This window comes from Trematomus bernacchii, unplaced genomic scaffold (assembly GCF_902827165.1).
Source record: "Trematomus bernacchii unplaced genomic scaffold, fTreBer1.1, whole genome shotgun sequence".
Taxonomy (NCBI): domain Eukaryota; kingdom Metazoa; phylum Chordata; class Actinopteri; order Perciformes; family Nototheniidae; genus Trematomus; species Trematomus bernacchii.
Window position 1 is genome coordinate 3872386 of NW_022987739.1, and position 23349 is coordinate 3895734.

At 42.6% G+C, this 23349-nt stretch overlaps 1 protein-coding gene across 2 annotated transcripts in view; it reads left to right on the plus strand.

Moving 5' to 3' along the window:
• Nucleotides 1-23349, plus strand: part of ssbp4 (single stranded DNA binding protein 4) — a 93288-nt gene that overhangs the window by 13858 nt on the left and 56081 nt on the right. For both annotated transcript variants that reach the window (XM_034146685.1, XM_034146686.1), the window contains exons 3-4: nt 2270-2331; nt 11007-11091. In XM_034146685.1, the coding sequence (XP_034002576.1) occupies nt 2270-2331; nt 11007-11091 (147 nt within the window). The remainder of the gene's footprint in view (nt 1-2269; nt 2332-11006; nt 11092-23349) is intronic.

The window sequence follows — 23349 nt, forward strand, 5'->3', positions numbered from 1 at the left end:
GTTAGCTTATATTGTGCAGGGAGGCTGGCAGCAGGGAGGGCAGGACCGCTGGAGGCCGGCCCAGTTGCCAACAACCACGAGCGGTCGACTAAAATATGAAGCAAAAATGGGGGGGGAGCAGCAGAAGGAGATCAATTGGTCGAAGCCTCGCTCATTTCAGGGCCCTTGTGGCTGAATCTTCATCCAGAGATTGAGTGTTATTAGTGGGAAGGGGTGAAGCGCTGGGTCACAGGCAACCAGAGGCACATACACACACATTAAAACAGGAATTAAGACAACATCTACACAGACAGGGATTAAAACAACATACACACACAAACAGTCCATGGCCACGAGGCATGCATGCGCAGACTGCTAAGTCAATTTGACGCCAGTTGTCTCAAATGCTGTGCCGGCAACACTGTATGGCTTACTGTAGTCATTTTTGTTTATCTCAACCTCAGCGTCGTTTCTGTTTAGTTGTCTTTTATGGTCAGAGTCAGTATATTTGGATTAGACTGACAGTAATGGGAACATATCCGTGCAAACAGCAGCTTGACCTCTCACCTTTCCCCCTTCATGCAGTCCTAGCAGTAGGCTTTAAAGTGTTGAGGGATTTCTCACGAGTATTTGAAGAAACAAGACTTGTTTTTACTCATCCATGTTAGCAGTCATTCAACACACTCCAGATCTTTGTGGAAACACACACAAACCTGAACACCCTCCACTTGCTCTGATAAAACACAAGCAAATTGAGAAATAGATTCAAGAAAATATACCAACAAACAAAGACATGCTACAAAATTATACAGAATACAACAGAATCGAGTGTTAAAGTTAATTGTTCAATGAGTTGGTTAAATGCTCTGGTGTGGAAAAGCTAGGAATCAGTCCATTACGGCAAATAGTGATTATTTTCATTTTTGGTTAATCTGCCATTCATTCTTGATTAATTGATCAAGTATTTTGTCTCTAAAATACCATACCAATTTACTTTTTGTTAATTTAAAATCATAAGAACTGCAGTTTACTAATACGAATGATAAAAGGCAAAGAAAAACATAAAATCCTTACAAAACCATAGAAGCAGAAAAGGTTTAGCATTATTGCTTTTAAAAATTCTAAAAACGTCAAATTTGATTATCAGAAATCAATTATCATTACCGATCAATTATTAGATTTAAAGTATATAGAGTTTAAACTTAGTTCCATTTCTTTGGTGCGATTTGCAGCGACGGAGAGTTTATTTATATGCTGCGCCGTCAAAATGATGATGGGTTTCTCAATTGGCTTGCCTTATATTCGTTAAACCCGATGTATGTGTTGTTTAAGACATAATGATGTTTTCTTTGCCATGCATTGAGATTTCTGAGGCTAAGCACCTATGTACCTCGTAGTCTTTTCCTCTCACACAAACACACACACAGGAAAACACACAGATATGTTTCAATAGATAAGGGAATTCTATCCTCGCAGGTAGACTGGAGACACACACACACACACATACACACACACACACACACACACCTGCTCATCTAATGAGAGCGCTATCACCTGGACTTACTTTCCTCAATTAGCCTCTGTTCCTCTTCAGTGAGAAGCACACAAACAAACACTCTCACACACATTCATATTTATAGGATACCCAGAACACACTCCTGTCCCCGGGAGGACTTTGCCACTCTATGCTCTCCTGCACAGTGCAGCACTCAGCTCTTTAGCAGCATTAAATCAACAGGCCCAGCCCACATACGGCACATCACATCACTATAAACTGCACTGGGGAAATCTATAGAGTAGACACTTAAATAGAAATATGAAGCTAGGATCTGATATTCCATATATATATAAATAAATATTTAGAAAAACAAAGACAAATCTTACTGCTATCCTCACAGACCCGGTTGAATCGTGTAGGTTTAACTATGTGAATGTGTGTGTGTGCAGTCATGTCAGTAGGTGTGTGTGAAGCAGGGAGAAGGACTGCTATCTCAAACTGCATCTTATCTCGCTGTCCAGATTCATGCAGGAGCTCTGCTGGTGTGTGAGGGCAGTGGAGAGGGCCGCTGCTTCAATACAGTCCCAGTTTCTTATCCACAAACTCAGCTCTGCACCGCACTCCACTGCGCTGCCAGTTGGCCTATTTTTTTCTGTCCAACTCTCACTCTGTGTGTGTAAAGTTGGGAGGACAGTTGGGCGAAAAGATTACAATATGCATAAAACATGCAGCGATGTCTAATCCCTCATATCCCTCCTCTGTCTTCTACTCTCAATCCTCTTTTCCACTCAGATCCGATGGGAGAAGAACATCACACTTGGGGAACCGCCTGGATTTTTACACTCATGGTGGTGGTATGTATATGATCCCCTTTCTGTCTCTTGACCACACACACACGCACGCACACACACACACACATATATATATATATTTCAACAGCTGACATTCATTCTGTAGAAGTACTCTTGATGGACTGGAGGAATGTGTAGGGGTGCAGAGGGACAATAATTGCAGGGAATGCTAAGTGCATCATCTCACACGTGTTGAAGTGAGATCCTGGTTTCACTCAGATTGACAAGTAAGACAACTTGCCTCACTCTGTTATTTAAGCTCAACAATTCTTTTTTTCTTCTTTCTGCACTGCCAAATCAAAGTCAGAGACGGATCCAACATTGCTTGGGTTTACAAATGTTGACACTGTGAACTCTTGAGCAGACAAAATAGAGCTAACTGCACCCTGGATAACCTCTTAAGTGTTGCAACTACAATCCAATGTAGTGGTGGAAGAAGTACTCAGCTGCTTTACTCAATTAAAAGTCATAGTTCCACAGTGTAGAAGTACATGTCTCTCAAACTTTTACTTATGTACTGTACTTGCTTTAAGTTCCTGCTTGCATGTACCCATTCATGTACCGACAAGTATATTAGTGGATTACTTTGATACTGAAGAAAAGTTCAAACGTGACGATTCTTAAGCAAGTTCTGAGTTGAAAGAAGGTTCTGATAACTTTTTGATAGGAAGGAAATCCTCAGGAGATGTAAGTAACGCTGCATCTACTCATACTTATACCTACGCTGTAAAATGTATTATCTCTTCGATTTACACACGGCATCTATTGCACGTCTGTCCGTCCTGGGAGAGGGATCCCTCCTCTGTTGCTCTCCCCGAGGTTTCTCCCATGTTCCCCTTTAAACTGTGGGTTTTTCTCTGGAAGTTTTTCCTTGTACGATGTGAGGGTCTAAGGACAGAGGGTGCTCATACTCATACTGATATTCTGAACAAACTGTGCTGTTGTATTTGCTGTAAAGTGTCTTTACTGTAGTAGAGTATTTTTATTATATGTACAGCACTTTGGCTCAACCAAAAATCGTTTAAAAATGTGCTATATAAATAAAACTTGATTTGATTTGATGTGTATTATGTCTTTTGTCCTCAGATTTGACGGAGTTAATATCATGACAGTGCTATTTTCAACACAAACCGTAACAACACTAAGGGCTTTAAAAATACTTAATTGCCTCCATGAGCTGCGTGTCACCAACTGCTAAGTGAGTTGATGAGCAGCGGGCCAAAATATGCTAACTAACAATGATAAATGTTTTTAGAACAATGGCGTCTACTTCTCCTCATTCAGTCTCTCATCGTGACATCTGTCCTGCCAGTTTAAAAACTCGTCTCCATCGTGGAGATTTCAAGATTATTTTAATGTGATGCTCCATTTAACAGGACAAGGCTCTGACGTGGGTTGTTCCTCTTCTCTTTCTGGCTCTTTAAACAAATCTGACAGATCTCTTAATGCTAGATACATAAAAGGGTTTTCTATCTGGCTGGAAGAACAGGGGTCAGGGGGGGGAACACCCAAATGTGTTCCCGTGGATTCCCCCCTTTTTTACAGTTGTCAGGCCAAGAGCTAGAAAATCCAGGCAGTAAAGAGGAAGCTGGGCTGGAAACAGACAAAGAGTCAAGCAGGCAAACAGGAGTGGAGGTTGAGAGGCTGAATCCTCAGCAAGGCAGCATGAGAGCCAGGATAAGAGCTTTGACAGGGCCCGCTTTGTTTGTCATTCATGCTATCCAGCTCATCCCCAAAGTCCCCTGGCCGGCCCTGTGTAATAAACCCGGACACGCGGCTTCATTCATTCATCCTCTCTGGCCCCAGTGTGTGTTGTAATTGTGCAGCCTGTTGACACGGTTCATAATGGTCCTTAAAGAGTCTGGCTTCCCTCAACCTGACAGCGCTCAATTGGACAGCTACCAGTAATACTGACAGAATGACATACACAAACATACAGCGCAGTGTAAGTTTGCTCTCGCCTCTGCCTGAACCTATAAGAGGGCTTAGGGAGACTGGCCGTGTGTGTGTGTGTGTGTAAGAGAGAGCGAGTGTGTGTGTGTAAGTGTTTGAAAGTGGAAAACAGAGAGGGAGACTGAGTGCTTAAAGTGTGTGTATGGTGGAATAAGTACTTATAATAGTAGGGATACTAAATTAATAAAGTAAAAGTCATGTGATCGGAGTATTACTTAAGTAAAAGTACAGAAGTATTATTGGCATCAAAACATACTTAAGTACCAAACTCGTTCAGTGTAACGGACGATTCTGAATCATATACTGTATATATTTACTGGATTATGATTTTTTGATGCATTAATACGTCTATTACAGCTGGTAAAGGTGGATCTGAGTTGAATGACATTGTATAAGGCTGCCGGAAGAAACCTAACCTACAATGTCAATGTTTATTTATTAAATTAGATTAGATATACTTTATGATTTTTTTGTTGTCACAGCAGCATGTTAACAAGGCATTGCATATACGTTTAAAAAAAACAATTAACATAATAAAATAAAAAATAAAAGTAAATATATATACATACATACAAACATACACCATGGGTAGGCTAATCTACTAACAAAATGTTGACATAGGCGAATAAAGCTTTGTGTTAGCTAGTAATCTGAATATGCAATGTTAATAAACTCTCATATAAATGTAATGGAGTAAAAGTATTATATTGGCTTCCAAAATGTAGTTAAAGTACAAGTACCTCAAACATTAAGTACGATAAGTGAGTAAATTACATGCATCCACTGACCATATTGGTATATATCAGCACAGTGTTAGAGAGGACCGTGTGTGTGTGTGTAAGTGTGTGTGCAAGTGTCTGTGTGTATGTGTGAAAGTGTGTGTGTGTGTGTGTGTGCCAGAGAGCGGTTGGAGGGTAGTCTGATGATTAGCCGGGCAGCGTCTGTCTGGGCAGCACGTGGACATGGAGACTCTCTGGGGGGGGGGGGGGGGGTCCGGGGGTCGGGAGGGGAGGGGGGGGAGTCCCCTGTCCACACCCTATGCCACCCAGCAGACCCCCTCGGCAACCTCTAGCCTCCCCCAAAACAAAAGCTCCAGATGGTAGGAAAGCCACCAACCTCCCCATCCCTCACCCTTTCGCTCCCCCTCCCTCAACCTTTGTCTGGAGGCCTGTCCCTTTGTTTGCGGAAGAGAGACCCCCGAACGGATTAACTCTTTGCATTCCAGCCTCTTTTGTGTTAAACAGCCAAATCTTAAGACCCCGACCCTGGCCCCGCCCCCGTCCTCCCCTCCTCAGCACCTCACTGGGATTTTCCTCCCTCCTGCTTCTGTGGCTGCTTCCTGGAGGATGGCGTTGGTGGTGGTGGTGGTGGTGGTTGTGGTGGGGGGGCTTCAGAAAGAGAAGGCTTTAAGAGGGGGAGGGTGGGGATGTTGGGGGAGGAAGAGAAGAGGCAGCCTGGCGGTGGGGGTCACTCATCCACATCTGTTGTTATGGGTGGAAGGATAAAGAAAGGGCTCAGCCAGGGCTGCAGGTGTTGATTGTGTCATTAGCTCCCTCTCCATTGGTCGCTGCTAGTTGTCTCCTCCTTATCCCCAAATCGATTGCTTTAACCAGTTTTCTCTGGATGGCCACTGAACCCCCCCCCCCACACACACACACACACACACACACACACACACGTACACACACGTACACACACACGTACACACACATTAAAACCTCAGCACAATAACAGTATGTCCAGGGATCCTGTGTGTTGCCTCCAGCTGAGATTCTTGTTTGTGAGGGGTAGAGAAAACAGTGAAAGTACAGCGGTCTTCTGCTCCTGAATGTGTGGACGGCTCTTTACAAAAACAGGTTTCAGTCTTCTGCACCATTTTCTCTTCTTCCTTTTCCTCCAATATACTCTTCTTGCTTATTTATTCTGCTTTGGTCACAACATATCTTTCAAATCGAAGCAGTGAGTTTAAAATACCATCCACGTTAGCCTCGTAGTTTCAGCTCCAAGACAGAGATGGACCTTTGTTGCAGTTACATCTAAATAAAATCCAATAGTAACACTAATACAGTCAATTGTGCTAATTTAAAAGGAGCTGTAAACTGTGAATTTGTATCTGGTTTCACTTGTTAACAAACTGCTACAATTATGCAACAAAACAAAAGACTCATTAAGGCTGGTGTGCCTACAAGCCTGGCATCAATGCATCAACAGTCTTAAGAGTATCTGGAGGTTTTCCTCTTATTCCCACTCCCTTAACATTGCAGCATATTCAAATCCAATCCTAGCGTATGAGAAATATTACCAAGCAGGCATCAGATATTCTGATCATTCTCTGAAATCAAGGCTTCCCTGATGACTTCTTTGGATATCCTGAAACCTGAAACTGTATGAATCTTATCTCAACTTTTACAGCAGTTGCAAACATACTTGAAGTGGTTCAGGACAGAGGTGTATTATGCTAATGTTCAGGTTCAAATGTGTATTTAGTGTCTCGACTGTGACATGTCTCCATGCTTTAATGTTCAAAAAGCTCTTTATTCTTCTCATACTGCCTGTACTCCTCTTTTCACCCTCTGTCTGAAACCAGAGCCCGTTCTGCTCTTATTGGTTAGCTGGTAGGCTCTGTTGTGATTGGTCAACCGCTTAGAGATGTCCCGCCCCTTAGCTTATCACTTACAATGTGTTGGAGCGCGAGCCAATAGAAGCGTGAGTTTTGCGTAGTGATGTCACTATATGGAGGAAGTAAACAAAGGAGTCCAATGGAGGCGTTTCAGGCAGGGGGGGGGGGGGGGGGGAACTTTGAGATTTTTGCATTTTCAGTGCATATCCTCCACCTGTATGTGTGAGCATGTAAAGACACACATGCAACTTTATTTTATGTTGATTTCTCTAAAGCCGTCAGTTTGTATTTACTAGCCGCAGTCCAAAGGGAGTGTTTCTGACTCGCATGGCACAGTGGTGGATTCTTCCAGCAGAATAGCTGGTTCTTGAGGTAATAAAGACACTGGAAGGGTTGTTATTCCCCGTCTCCGCTCTGTGATTGTAGCACTTTGACCCATTAAGAAGAGCCTGTGCTGATAAAAGTAGGAAGCAGCATGGTGGACTTGCTTTAACTTAGCATTTTTGGAATTTCATTCATTTTGTCTGCGTCTTCATCTGTCTTAAATTCTGTCTTCATTTCTATGAATATTTCCGTCCCTTGTGACTCACAGGCTGAAGACGCACACAGGATTATCGTGTAGACCTGCCACCAGTGTTTCTGTCTTTCTGTGTCTTTGTTTACCCTCCTTATTATAATGGAAAAGCACATTGTAACCATTGGCTTTGTCAGACCACAGTTAATTGCAAATAATTATCGTGATGGCATTTCATTTTAGTAATTGTCTTCTTCTGGACGGCTGGTCGCTAATCCCTTCCTCCTCTGTTCTGGATACAAAGTGTGTGTGTGTGTGTGTGTGTGTGTGTGTGTGTGTGTGTGTGTGTGTGTGTGTGTGTGTGTGTGTGTGTGTGTGTGTGTGTGTGTGTGTGTGTGTGTGGTGTGTGTGTGTGTGTGTGTGTGTGTGTGTGTGGTGTGTGTGTGTGTGTGTGTGTGTGTGTGTGTGTGTGTGTGTGTGTGTAGTGTGTGTGTGTGTGTGTGTGTGTGTGTGGTGTGTGTGTGGTGTGTGTGTGTGTGTGCTGTGTGTGTGTGTGGTGTGTGTGTGTGTGTGTGTGTGTGTGTGTGTGTGTGTGTGTGTGTGTGTGTGTGTGTTGTGTGGTGTGTGTGGTGTGTGGTGGGTGTGTGTGTGTGTGTGTGTTTGTGCGTGTGTGTGTTTCTGTGTGTGTGTGTGTGTGGTGTGGTGTGTGTGTGTGTGTGTTGCTGTGTGGTGGTGTGTGTGTGTGTGTGTGTGTGTGTGTGTGTGTGTGTGTGTGTGTGTGTGTGTGTGTCCAGCTCAATATTTTTGTATGCCTTTTTTTTTTCCTTATTTGAATGAATAAAAAAGAGTTTGCTTGACCTTAAACTGAAATTGAAATCTCTCCCGTGACTTTTCAAAATAAGAGTGTTTTAATGCCTCTTCTATACAACATTTTGTGGCTCAAATACCATCAGTTACTACCCATAATACCATATAAAGCTTCCCATGATGAGATGATTAGATTGAAATGATTAGATAATTGGATAGAACATTTACTATTACAAGAGTGTGCAGAGTACAAGATTTCTCGCAGATTGCTGGTGCTAATTAACTGTGAATGTTGACTTCCTAGATCATTTCTAAAGATTAGTGTCTCTGAAAAGGAAGCAACAACAACTGTGACATGGGCTTTTCCTCGAAATGTGGGTAAATGATAGCTAACAATGGTCCCATCCTGAATTCAGTCCCAGTGATACATCAGATTTAATTAGAGTCATTTCTCTTTATTGTCATTGTGCAGAGTACAGGTAGAAGCCAATGCATTGTGCTAAGCAGCTACCCAGAAGTGCATATACTAATAAACTATATCATTTACATAAATTGCGTTGAGTAATACAGCATAATTGATGCTAAAAGATAAAGTATTCAAATGTTATATATTAATTTCTCAAGAGGATAAGTCCAGTTAAAGGTTGAAAGTACAAACAGTTAAAAATATAAATGACATGTTTGTCATACAATCAGTACAGCGCTAATTAAATGGTGTTATTTTCTCTAATTGCACCCTTAGAATCTGTCTTTGATTTGTATAATATTTGATTAATTTTGATAATCTAAGCAATTTTGCTCAATAATGTAATACCTTTTGACATTTATTTGTTCGTTCTCTTTATTTTTGGTGTTGTCTTGTTGTTTCAGCTTCTGTGAGTGACTTTGTTGGATTCCTACCTTGAGTTTTGGAGCTTGTTTATCATGAAGCTTGCAGTTTTTCCACCATGATATTTAGACGTTGGGCGATACAATGTGATTGGATAACTCACAGGAGGGCTTTTTTCTTTATAAGCTATGCTTCTGCCCTCCTGCTTTAACTAACTGTGTTTTCTTGTAGCTGCTTGTAGAAATTGTATATATTAATATTGAATTGGCTGAATTAAAAAACAATTATATAGTCCTGTCGTAGCTATACAGAGGAATGTATCCTGTCGTAGCTATACAGAGGAATGTATCCTATGTAAATCCCATAATATCAGAATAATGAAAGTCTTGGTTTCTACGTTTACTCTTTTCCTCCCGTGATCCTGCTTCAGATTATGCAGAGACTCGGAGAGAATGAGATTTACCTGCGTTGCTCAGACAGAAGCAGGTCAGCTGCTCAAATCTCACAGGCCAGGAGATGTTAGATCACCTTTCCCCTACACATGCGCCTGTACCTGTTTGTGTCTTTTTTCAGGTAACAAACTGTAACCTGCGTTTCATTGCATTTCCCTGAGAGCTGATTGGATTTGCGATGGTCGAGCCTTTTCACCACCGCTCGTGTCTGACGGAGCAGCAATCTCTTTAACACCAAGCGATAGATATGATAATGTACACTGGCGTTATTGTCGAGTGACAGAAGGGCAGCAGGACACACACACACCATATGTTTTCGTCGCCGTCTTTTCACAGTCGCTCTCTGTTCCTTCAGCGCCCTCCTTGTCTTCAGGGGACCCCTGTGCTCGCTGAACGCCTCAGGGCACAGACTCTGTCTTTTAATCTTTAAATACTTTACTAACACATTTCTATTGTAGCTCATATTCTTTTAGAGGTTGGTACTGTGCGCCGAAGGGTTGCAATGCGTCATCCTTTTTATTTTTACGACACCTATTGTTGCACTTTTGTTTTCTTGATATCTTCAAATACCTAAAATAATCAAAGGCAGAAAAGGGAAAGTGTAGATCAGGGATGAACAATGTTTTATTTAAACCGTATTGAGGAGATAAGAGCACCAAACCGTGAAAATCAAACACCCTGTTCAATGAAAAATGAACAACATGTGACAGGGCGCTAGAGAGCGATTCTCTGACAGTTCTAGGCAATCAGCTAATATTTTCTGCTCCATTTCGCAGTCTGTCATATCAAGTGTCACGGCTGTCCCCAACATCAGCACAAAGAATGCATGTTAACAGTTTATTTGCACCTTTTTTTTAAATGACAGCAAGAGTGAGTTCAGCTGTTCTTTTTTAATACACTGTCCATTAAATCAATATCTTGAAGAAGGAGAAGTCCTCAATGTGGACCGGCTTAGCAGGTACTTAATTTCAGAGCAGTAATTTAGGGTTCATTTGGAGAGGGACCTGGTGCCCCTGCTGCCCTGAAGGAGTCGGATTGGTCTAATTAACTAATATGAGTAGGGCTGATTGGGCAGTAAGTAACATAATCACATCTGATTGGTCAATAACTTGCAGGTTGCCAGGGCAGATAGAGAGGAGCCTTAGGTGACCAGTCCTTCCTGGATAAAACCTAGAGCATAATGCATCTGACTGAAGAGGGATCACATTTTTACATTGCTCTTTAAAAGGGCCTGGTATCAAATCTTTATTGAATTCAGTAAACTGTAAAGCAGAGCCTAAATGCCAAGTTGATTAATAAATAAGGCAATTGACAACAATATAATGCTATATAATGATATCAGGAATCTAAAACAATATCTAGTCGTGTTTCACAATATCGACACATATTATCCAGCCCTCTATCCACCTTAGAAACACACACACACACACACACACCATGAACATGATTTGTGTTTGCACCACACTATGAAGTGTCTAACTGCTGTCGCTCTCTATCCTGCAGTGTATTCTGGGATCTGTACTGCGCCGCCCCGGACCGGAGGGAGACATGTGAACATTCCAGCGAGGCCAAGGCTTTCCATGACTATGTGAGTGAACCAACCCTCCAGTTGTGTACGAGCTGCACACATATGCACACATCCAACACTCAGACACACACACACTCACACATGCTGGTGAGGACATATGAGCGCACGCAGAGTGTGTATCAGAGAGACTGTGATAAGGCTGCTGGTTCTTGTTTTGACATGTCTGGTCTGCCTGCTGCAGCCTCTGTTCTGGATGGGACGGACTCTGAGCCAGACGTCTGAAGCACGCTTTTTAAAAATGCAGCACCTATGAACGCCACGTCTATATTTTATGGGAAAACCCTTCCATCTTTGAAAGTCTAATGGAGACTTTCCATGCCTTTCTTCTACCTCTTTTTCACCTGAGGGGTTAGGTAACTGTTTTCTAACGCTGTAGCTCAGCTGCTGGCTGCACTTCCTCAATCGCGACCCTTGACCCCTGAGGTCTTAGCGAAACCGTCGGCCAGAGGTGAAAGGTCACATCTCTGCCTGGATATTTATTAGTCCACTGAAGGCTTCGGCAAAAGGTCAAAGCACATAAAGCAGCTGGGTGATCACACAAGCACATTACCACACACATTGGCAAACAACACATATACACATAGGACACATTTAGAGCTGCAGAGGCTTTGCTAATTGTGGCTGCAGGGGCTCGGTGCGCGATGAAAGGTCGGGGTCCGCGGCCCTCTTGACCCTGTCATCGTGTGAGGAGTCCGAGCAGTCGATCAGTAACCTATCGGACACACGCACACAAAAGAGCCAGTTAGTGAATCGAGATCCAATTGAATGTGTTTGAGGATGTACTTTCCTGGCTCGTCCGCACTTTATTCTGCCTGAGACATATTTGAATAAGGATTACACGGGTGTCACTGTGTTGACTGGACGCACTGCTTCAGCCACTAGATTATCGTTCCACCTGGGCAGCGGTGAAACCTGAAATGGATTAGCGATTCTATTCTCACCGTACGCATTTCATTCAGGCTGTTTTAGCCCACAGCCAGTCACCCATTCAGCCGAACTCTCTTATGAGGTCTGACAGCAAAAGTGTGAGCACTTGTCAGCCGAACAGATTACATTTGTTGTGCATGTACTACGCATGTGTGTGCCGGCACGACTTAATCTGCGTGTCTCCGCTCGTGTCTGTGTGTGTGCGTGCGTTGGACCACCATAAGATTAATTACATGGTTAATTAAACCTAGTAGTTAATTAAATCTGACAACTGTGTCTAATTAATCTAAATGCAATATAATTTCCCACACCTTTCTCCAGAGGTAGGCCAGCTGGATACCTGCATGTCAGCTCTTTAACGGCTCCGGTGTGACAGGCCTGGTCAATATATGGCTCGGCATCAAGCTTCAAATTCTGCCACCGTAAAAAAATACATAAAAGTGTTTCAGTCTTTCGGCCCCATAAATCACTAAGGCTGTGTATCTTTGAACATAGAGGGGATAAACAAATGATAACTCGTGTTCAAGTTGATATATTGGAGTGAAGGATGACTGTGAGCTCCTTTTTTAACGGACAAACGTTGTTGGGCTTCAAGGATTCAGACCGTGTTGTTGTTTGACCTTTGACCTGGCTCAAGTTCAGGGGGTCAGAGTTTGTGAGCTGTCTGTCTGAGAGAGCTGATCTCTTTGATAAAAACAGAAAAGAAAGGATGGTGTGAATAATAGTTTTACGCTAGAAATGTAACTGGATGGTGATTCAGGTTGATGCGACCTCCATGTCGTGCAGAAAAATCAATGTGACAGATTTGACAAGATGCATGTCCTTTCTTTTAAACTTTTTTATGACTTCTAACTGTTTTAAATTCCTTTTTATTTTGTAGTTTTTATTTCGCTGTAAATTAAATGTATATTCATTGGAGTATTACATAATTAGTTGTCAGCCTTTAGGTCATTAAGACACAGTTATGTTATCTAAATTATCTTATGCTTCTTTTTATATATTACTTTACCACAAGTCAGATATTTACTGTATTTGGAAAATGTGGAAACTTTAGTATAATTTTAAATAAAGTGATATATCTCTGAGTGTTTGGCTGCACAGCACGAGTTGGGACTGATTGACCCAGGGAGCTGCTTTTATTGATACTATTTTATAATTAAGCAACATTATTGCACTTTTTCCGCCTTTTTTTTAATGGTTTATTGCTGATTGTAAATACTGGAAATCTTTAATATCCACCCCCAAAAGGACAGTAAAGTGTGTGCTCAGAGGGTGTGGCTCTGTGAGCACGAACATGTAAGAGTAGGTGTGTTTCAGCGCACACACATGCTTTAGTGACCGTTACCCAGAGTCTGAGTGTGTTTGTGTGACAGAGAGAGAGAGAGAGGGTGTCAGGGTCGCAGCGTGTGAATCCCCGGGGTGAGGAGGGGTCTGTCTGTCTCTGATTAACTCTGGCTCCTCGGTCCCCGCAGACCGACGGCCTGATCAAGTCTGTATCTCGGCCCCTTGCTGATAACGGCTCCCTCATTCCCCCCCGGTCCCCGCGGATCACAGAGTGAAAAACAACACGGCTCCCAGGAGTCGCTCTGCGTGTCGTTCAGCGGGAGAAGTGAAAGAGGAATGTGTGGCGAGATAAAGCAGGATTTGATTGTATTTATTTCTTTATAATTTATAGTCTTCTTGGCTAGTTACGCTGTCAGTTTGTTGTGGATAACAATGAGAAAATGGTCTATAAAACTGATTTTTTTTTATAAATACTTTTTCCTATTTGTTTCCTGGAACTAATGCGGTTGCTAGGCAACATTGAGCCGGTGTCACAGTGTTAGTTACAGATTTGGTTTGGCTCGGATCAGTTTGGCTCAATTTGGCCCTGGTTTTTGAAAGGCACCATTTAATCAGCTATTTCCTATTGCCCCCCCCCCCCCCCCCCCCCCTCCCTGCTGTGAGCGACGATGTAGACTTTGTTGACTCTCCCGTTTGGAAAAGATAATGGAATATAATGTGTTAATCCTCAAATCTGGGGACTGGTTGACAGCTAATCCAGGGGAATGTGGTGGGATTGGAGCCCTGGCCGCACTCCCAGAAACTGAAGGCCTCTGAATGGCTGCAGCGCTGCATGGCTTCACCCCTGGATGGCAAATTGACTATCATTGCCACTCGAAACTCACACATAAATACCCACACATGCAGCCACGCTTGTGTGCATATCACACACCCACACAAAAGACACTCAAAGTAAGCGAGATGATACCGAGCCTGACGTCTTGTACCTCTGTAAAGTCATTTGAGTGCTCTCTCTTGTTGTCTTAATTGTCAGAGTTGTGTTTCTGTCCTTCCTCTTCACATTGCCGTTTAATCATGTTTATTTCCTTCAAGAGATCCACATCTTATATTCTTCTTTTCTGCTGGAATTTGGACGTTCCTCAAAAGAGCACTTTGTTGAGGAAACGTGTTTGATTATAAGAACATGGCACGTCTTTGGTAACTCAATATGAATGATTAAAGGACGGGAGCTTTGTGAGGAAGAAAGCATACATATTGACGAGCGAGGACACACACACACACACACACACACACACACACACACACACACACACACACACACACACACACACACATTCTTGCTCACATTAAAGCAGCCAGAAGAATGAGTCTCTGTTTTCTCCGTCTCTGCACACAGACGCACTTGCAATCACAGACAAACAGTCTTTCAGGAAGTGATACACTCGGCCTTGTTGTTGGAGACATTTTGCTTTGCCCCAGCCAGAGGTCGTGACCCCGAACATCTGCGTTTCATGCCAATCTGGGTGCAGCGCCTGCGGAGTGTCACAGATTTAGTGCCACAAGTGCGTCATTCCAGCACAGCGCTCCACTGACTGCAGTCACTCTGCGCCTGCTGACGAGAACTGTCATGATGGTTGGGATGAAGGAGTGAAATAAGGGCATCTAAACATCTTCTTTTAAGCATCAAGAATATATCGCGTTAGGTAAAGAGTAGTTTGAAATGAGTTTGTGAATTTTACCTGAATTGATTAGTGGAATATTGTTGATAATCATTTAATAGTGCAGGTTTTTTGTCAGGGAAAAACTGACATTATCTGGTTCCAACTTCTAAATTTGTTTTATATCATTGCAACTTTTTAGCATTTGAGGTTCTTTTTTGGGGACAAATTAGCAATCTGAACACTTCTTAATTAGGTGAGGACTAGGGACAATACAGCACAATTAGTGAACATTAAAAATAGTAATTAAAATAAAAGCAGAGGTACAGTTCACAATGCATATAAAATAGGACAGACAAAAAGATAAGATGTTTATAACAATCCCATGTTCCCAACATTTATCCCCCTTTTCCTTTTCGAGTCGGGGAATTAAAAGCAATCTGAACATTGTAGTATGGTTTATTGATTTTGAAGACTAAATTAGTAATCAATTACAGGCTGCAATTATACATTTCTTAATCAATTAATTGTTTTGTTTGCGCAATACAGAAAATGGCGAAGCATAGATTTAAAGACACCGGCGACGTCTACAAATATGTTGTTTTTCAGACCTACAGGAAAAACATATCGGAAACCAGCGGGACTCAAACATATTTCTCATTATTTTGTCTGAAAAATTACTCAAATGATCAATCACAATTGCTGCTGATTAATTCACCGTCAATCAACTAATTAAATGGCTAATTGTTCCAGCTGTAAACCAGTTAATCTACATGAAAACATGATGAAAATAAGTGTTGGCTGGAGCCTTTAAGCTGCTCTGTTCCCAGCATGCAGTGTGCAGACAGTATATATAGATGGAGGTGCGCTGTTGGCTGTTGCCTGGGGATTCTTTGAGAGGGTTAAACATTTGTTAGACTGGTCCGCAGTAACAGGTGGCACGAGGGGAGGAGCCGCTCTCTGTAAACAGCCGTTGATGGCCAAGCCTTTGTCTGGACTCTGTGTGTGAGTGTGAGTGTGAGTGTGTGTGTGTGTGTTTCCCGTCTCCACAGTGTTTGCCACACCAGGTGCCCACTCGCCTAATGTTGACGGCACACGTCTGCTGAAGCCCTTCCTTCCCTTTCATGGCCGTCTTTGTCTCTGTCCATTTTTATTTCTGAAAGACAGAATTTACTCACCCTGCACCGATTTTATTCTGCTTCAATTCCTCTCAGGTCTTTTTCACCGCTTACACCCCCCCTTCCTCACCACCTTCACCATCCTCTCCCCCCCCCCCCCCCCCCCCCGTCGCTCTTTCTTTCCTTTCCTCTCTGTTCCCCGCTCTCTTTTCCTTATCCTCCCCCTCTCTCCTTTTGCCTCCCCCCCCACCTCTCCTTCCCCTCTCTCAGAGGAGATTGATTGGGTAATCTGGCTGGGTGCCAGTAGTGCCCGCTTTCTTGCTCGGGGGAAGGAGAGAAGCGGGGGCGACATGACGACATGCAGGAATAATAATAACATCCATAATAAAGGCAGAGTAGGTATGGACGGAGGGATGAAGGGGGGAGAAAGAAAGAGAGAGAGCAGAGGAATGGGAGTCGACACTGGCACGGCGATGTCTTCTTTATGTGTTTTTAGTTTAAATATAGCCCACACACAAATGGCATGCCACAACATTGTGTCTCCATTTCTGTCCGTCTCTATCCGTCTTTCTATCTCCCCCTCCCCTTCCTCCTCACCTCCTCCGTTTGTGTCGTCTTTTAATATCAAACAGTGCGTGGAGTGCAGGCTGCAGGCAGACGGGCGTTGAGCGAGAGGACGCTGTCTTTGTGTGCCGTTGTTTACCGTTGTTCTGTCTAAATGAAAAAGGCCAGTTGGCTCCTCTGTCTGTGTATACCTTCCTCTATCTGAGGGAAGCAACAAAGCCGGGAAAGTTCTGCCCTCAAGCTGTGTGTGTGTTCGGCTGGAGGTCTGGAAGTGACAGAAGCACAAGATCAAATATTATTTATGATTCCCTTCCTCGCAAGTTCACTCTGGGCAAGCTTAGAATGTGCTATGGTTTAGCATTTGATCTTGACTCCGCAAGCGTGAGCTCCTGGATCTGTGTTTGACAGAGACAGACATGAAGACGGAACAATGGAGACAACCAACCAGGGACAGAAAGACAAGCGACGAAGGGGAAGATGGAGTTGGAGAAAAGAGAGAGGGGAGATGTATCAGCATGCAGGAAGAAACAAAAAGTCACTATTTTTGAAGTCTGCATTTCTCATAGTTTATCTGAGTTTTGGTACCATGCATATTGCTAGCCAGAGCAGCTTAAATGCCATGAATCTGCCTGAGCAAAGTTATTGTAAAAAGCCGAACCCTGCAGCGTTTACTTTCCCTACTTGCATGCAAATTTCCAACCCAGTCCCATTTAATTTCCCTAACCCAGTTACCCATGAATGCCCTCTTAGTTGCAACATCATCATCCATAAAATTTGAACGCATGCTTTAAATGAATACTACATTCTGGGAAATAGTAGAAATTCCTCAGGGCAATTGTTTATCTTTCAAAGTAAAACTAGTCGGAACGTTGCCAATTCTGTTTCATTTTTTTAGCAGGAAATAGATAATGGTTCAATAATTAAAGAAAGCAACATTCATCACTTGTTTGCCTCGACTGTAACCAGTTCACTCTGGAGGATTGAAGTGAGAAAATGGTCAGGGGGTGGGAGGTTCGAGGGCGACCTTCCATGCCCGAGGTGCTTGTGTCTGTCTGTGGTGAGTTCTCCCGCCAAGCCTGCCCCTCTTCTGACACGCACACGCACACGCACACGCACACACACACACACACACACACACACACACACACACACACACACACACACACACACACACACACACACACATATCCATTGTGTAAAGAGACCCTGTCCTTCATGCAGGCATACGTTGGTTACTGTAATTATGATGCTTTTGCTGGTTCTGCTTGTGCTCACTTGGCACAGTTCACCGTTTTTTTATGCTTATAAAACCGACTTCTAAATCTGTGAAGAGAAGCTACAACTAGGGATGTTAATAGAACCGATTCTTAAAGATTTAAGGATAACAATTCTAAGATTTGATTGTCATATTCACAAAAGCTACAGTTGTTGGCAATGAAAATCGTATGTCCCGGACAGCCAGAAGTATACTCAAAACAACATACTATAACAAAAAGAGAAATGGGAAATAAAATTGTAAATGCTAAAACACTGAATAAGTGACTGCATGTACCTTAGTGCCTGAAGTATCGGGGCTCAAGACTAAAGGCGTCCCTTGCCCTGTGAAACTGTGTTTGGGACACAATAAACTCACTATTGACACATCCCAGTGATGCACCCAGGATGCATTTTTGAGCAACAAATCCAAATTGAAATGTGCAGAAAGAGAGCTAATAGCGTTAGCTGATTGGAGATGGTTTTAAAAGTATTTATTGTAAGTGTTAAAGCTATTTTCATTAGAAAAACTATTGAGCAAAGGCTATTATAAGATTATCATGCTGTGTGCCAAAATAGTCTTGTAAAACATATTTGAAACTTGCATTAATACAGGTTTCACAGCAACATAAAATAGATATAATAGAGGGAAATTCTGACCTGACAAAAAACATGACTTAAATTGTCAAAAAGGGATGTAGGTTGAAGTAAATGGAAAACAAATTCTATTTTTTTACCATATTATTAAACTTCTGGTATTGTGACTTCCCTGGAAAGAACAACCTGCTATTATTTTCTAACAAAGTAGGGTAACTTTTGTGAGCATTTTCCCGTTCCACTAAGCAAATTTCAAAGCAGGTTGGTCTTCAAAGTGAGGTGACGCTGCTCGTCTCCAGTCGCCTTTCTTGCAGCTCCCTGTTCTCTCTTTCCGAGCAAAGCTTGGAGCAGTACTCCATTACTGCCGTTCCTCATTAGGTCTAAAACACTGACGATGGTTGCGAGGATTGTCAGCCGGGGTCCCAGGGAGTGAAACTTATCTTTAAACACACACTCCTGTTGGCTAACTCACCGAGATGTGAAGCCATTTGCTTATTTTACGCCAAGTCCTTAAATTAAATCAGCCCACACTGGAGCTGCAGTGGAGGACATAATATGAGCAAAGTTAGATTTTAAAAGTCAAGCTTGATTGCTTGCTGTTGTACAGGTCCAGGAGCGCACGTTAAGTATCCGCTGAGGAATTTAGTGTTTGGCAAACTGTGCAAGTGGGGGAAATGAAGAAGTGGGACATGATATGAAAGTGTGTGCACATTTAAGCCTGCAAGGTTATGGATTAAACAGGAGTCACAACGTTTGACATCAAGATTTCCACTCGAGATTCTTACACTGCATATATATATACATGCATTTATATATATGTTGATGAATGTATGGTCAGCAATCTAAAATATATAACCTGTAAGATGAGTAAGGCCTTGTAGAATTTTAAGTATTTTGTCAAATTAGAGGATTTTTTCTGCATAAAAAAGACTTCAAATGTGCTTAATGTTAAAATATAAAGCAAAAAACAGAGTTAGCTGGATTTATATTCAGTCAATTTCTGATGCATACGTCCCCTAGTGCAGCCTGAGAGGGGAAGCTATGGGCAAAAAAAGCACACGCTTATTGAGTTGAGCGGACAGTAATAATAACTGAAAGCCACTCAAATGAGCATTTCATGGTTTTTCTTCAGCTCAAATCTTCTCTCATCTGGACGTTGGTGGCAGCACAGTCTGATAACAATGTTCTGAAAACCTGCAGTAAGATAGTCCACCTGAGACTGTAAAAGTGAGCAGGAACAAAAACATGATTTCTGAGAAGCGAAGGGGACACATGTGGTGCAGCAGGAGGGTTTCTGCAGGAGTCTTTGTAGATTTCCCCGCTTTCTCTCACAGTATTTTGTGTGCTTGCATACATTTGAGGTGTTGAGTTGTGGTGTTGTCACTATCAAACACTGATTGTGTAATTGGTGTTTTTGCCAGTTGTGGTTAAAAATTAACGTTTTGGTACAAACAAAGCATTTAGTTTGTTTTCCTTATCACTAACAGGTGCTTTATGACTTGTTGTCTCAGTGACTAAGCATGCATGTCATAAATGTCCTAAGTTTAAACATGTCTGTCTCCTGTCTGCTTGATTATTCTACATGTTGCACGCTTGTATTCTCACAACATAATACCACTTCATCGTCTTAAATTGCTCTTTGAAATGGCTAAATGTTTGATTAATACCAACTTCACTTCTTTCCTCAAGTTTGAGCGGCTTTTCTACACTTTTGAGTTTGAGTTTCATCCTTTTAAACTCTATAATAACCCCTTTTTCAAAAAGTCTGTCACACTTTCTCTTTTTCTTTTTCTTCCCCACGTCTTTGTCCCCTCTTATAATCTCTTTCCCTTTCACAAACACTCATGCACACTTTGTACTGCCCTTTCTCCTTTGCCTCTGCCTCTCTTTGTGGCAGTGGGCATGCTTTTATCTGGCAAACGTGTGTGTGTGTGTGTGTGTGTGTGTGTGTGTGTGTGTGTGTGTGTGTGTGTGTGTGTGTGTGTGTGTGTGTGTGTGTGTGTGTGTGTGTGTGTGTGTGTGTGTGTGTGTGTGTGTGTGTGTGTGTGTGTGTGTGTGTGTGTGTGTGTGTGTGTGTGTGTGTGTGTGTGTGTGGTGTGTGTGTGTGTGTGTGTGTGTGTGTTGTGTGTTGTGTGTGTGTGTGTGTGTGTGTGTGTGTGTGTGTGTGTGTGTGTGTGTGTGTGTGTGTGTGTGTGTGTGTGTGTGTGTGTGTGTGTGTGTGTGTGTGTGTGTGTGTGTGTGTGTGTGTGTGTGTGTGTGTGTGTGTGTGTGTGTGTGTGTGTGTGTGTGTGTGTGTGTGTGTGTGTGTGTGTGTGTGTGTGTGTGTGTGTGTGTGTGTGTGTGTGTGTGTGTGTGTGTGTGTGTGTGTACCAGCTGGGCACCCAAACTCACAACCAAAATAAACTGGCCGCTCTACCAATGAGCCCATGGGTTGCAGCGTGCATTGATAAGTGTGTTTGTGCATGTATATATGTGTGTGTGTGGTGCACACACACATCGGACACGCTGCTTATTAAGTGTCATTGAACCGAGTGGCGAAACAAACACTGTCCTTCCTCAGATGAATGCCTGAGATGTTCGCCTGTCTCAACTCTGCATTACGCTGAGGCCCTCCCTGCTAGGATTAAAGACTAAAACAATTACAAAGCCTTATTTGCAATTCAAATTCTCCTAAATGCAGATTTAATCCCCATTTTCCAAAGACAGCAATACTGAGAGGCAGAGTAAATGTGTAAGAGAGAGATCCAGTTCAAGCCTCTGTCTGGGTTTCTGCTGCTAAAATAACACTTATAAGTTATGGGGGGGGGGATAATGAATGTGCTTTGAGCTGGTTGAGTTATATTTGGGGAAGAGTTTGTGTTTAAAGTCTTTGTAGTGACGGGGTAAATGCACAGAATCAGCAGGGGAGTCGCTGATTTTTACACCGCGTGTGCACAGAGTTGAAGCACAGATATTTGCATATTGATTTATTTGCATGCGTGTGTGTTTTTTTACATATTCACATGCGTTAAGGTGTTTCCTGATGGCAGGGGCCTGGGAGAGATTGCTTTACTGCTGCCCTGGGTATATTTACAGACAGTGACTTTAATGCAGTGTAATGATTATTTTTATTCCAGGTACTTCGGCAGCCCGTTCACTCAGAGTGGAATGACTCCCCATTGGCCCACTGATTACCTCTGTGGCTGCTGCCACACCTGGCTCTCCCTCCACCAGTTCACCCTTAAAAACGTCCCCCCTTTTATACACCTTCATATGTTCATCATGCCTCACATTCACACATCGTGTTAATCCAACAGAGTCCCACAACTTCATTTTCCATGGTCTCCTTCTCTCTGAAAACACCATTATCATCTTCCTTTGCTCAATCATTACACATTCACTCCTCCACATTTCCTGATTTCAACCTGCTAACTGTGTCTAGCTCTGATGCTTCGTAGCTTCTCTTTTGCTGCTCAACACATTATATTTGCTAGTCTGTGAAGTTTTCTGTTGAGGTGTGCAAAAATACTTCTGTGTACCACAGAATTACCTTTCTACGTGCATTGGATGGCAGTGTCACATAATATCAAACCAAAATCGAATTAATTAATTAATTAATTAATCGTAAAACGATAACTGGATATAATGGCACTGACCTCCGCCAAGGCCAATGGTGGTGCATTCACATGCTCCTTGGAAGGGAAGTTGACATTGATGTGTTCATGAGCTTAAAGCCGTAATGTGGAAACAACACTGGCGCTACAAAGATAATTGTATTGTATTGCGTTTAAACAACAGTTACTGTTTACGGTGTTGTTAGGACTTTTTCTGGGTCGGCTGCCTCTTTGTTTTCCTTTTGTTTCTTTGCAAACCTCTGCAACAGATACCCTGAAAAAACATGTCGGTGAAGTGGCTCTTATTAAGCTTTTCAGCCACACTTACCACTTTCCTTCTTATGCTCCTTCTTTCTTCTTCACACCCTCAATATATATACTGCTTCTCATTTAAATCTTTCTCAAGGCTCTTACCTTGTGTTTGGTTATCCACCACTGTTCAATTTTATCAACACTTTTTTTCTTTTCAACCATTGTCTTTTTTACTCAAGAGGAAAGCTGCTTACTCAAACTGCTTTAACAGCTAACGTGAAATTATCTTTGGAACCCCTTCTTACTGTAGCTAGCCTGGAGTTTGGACAACATGCTTTAATGTTCAAAGATCTCTTTATTTTTCTCATACTGCCTGTGCTGAAGCACCTCTTTTCACCCTCTGTCTGAAACCAGAGCCCAGTCTGCTCTGATTGGTTAGCTGGCCAGCTCTGTTGTGATTGGTCAACCGCTTAGAGATGTCCCACCCCTTAGCTTATCACGTACAATATGTTGGATTCTAGCCAATAGAAGCGTCAGTGTTACATAGAGATGTCACTAGTAGTGACATGTGTAATGAGTTCATTTTTCTCTGAACTATGCAACTATGCAACAGATATCGGTATATTAAGGAAATCTGACATTAAAACTGATTTTTGGAAGAAATGACAGAGAAGATTTTAGCCTCTCCAGACCGATGCGTCATACATTTATCTGTTCAGACAATAGAGCTAAAAGTGTGTGTGTGTGTGTGTGTGTGTGTGTGTGTGTGTGTGTGTGTGTGTGTGTGTGTGTGTGTGTGTGTGTGTGTGTGTGTGTGTGTGTGTGTGTGTGTGTGTGTGTGTGTGTGTGTGTGTGTGTGTGTGTGTGTGTGTGTGTGTGTGTGTGTGTGTGTGTGTGTGGTGTGTGTGTGTGTGTGTGTGTGTGTGTGTGTGTGTGTGTGTGTGTGTGTGTGTGTGTGTGTGTGGTGTGTGTGTGTGTGTGTGTGTGTGTGTGTGTGTGTGTGTGTGTGTG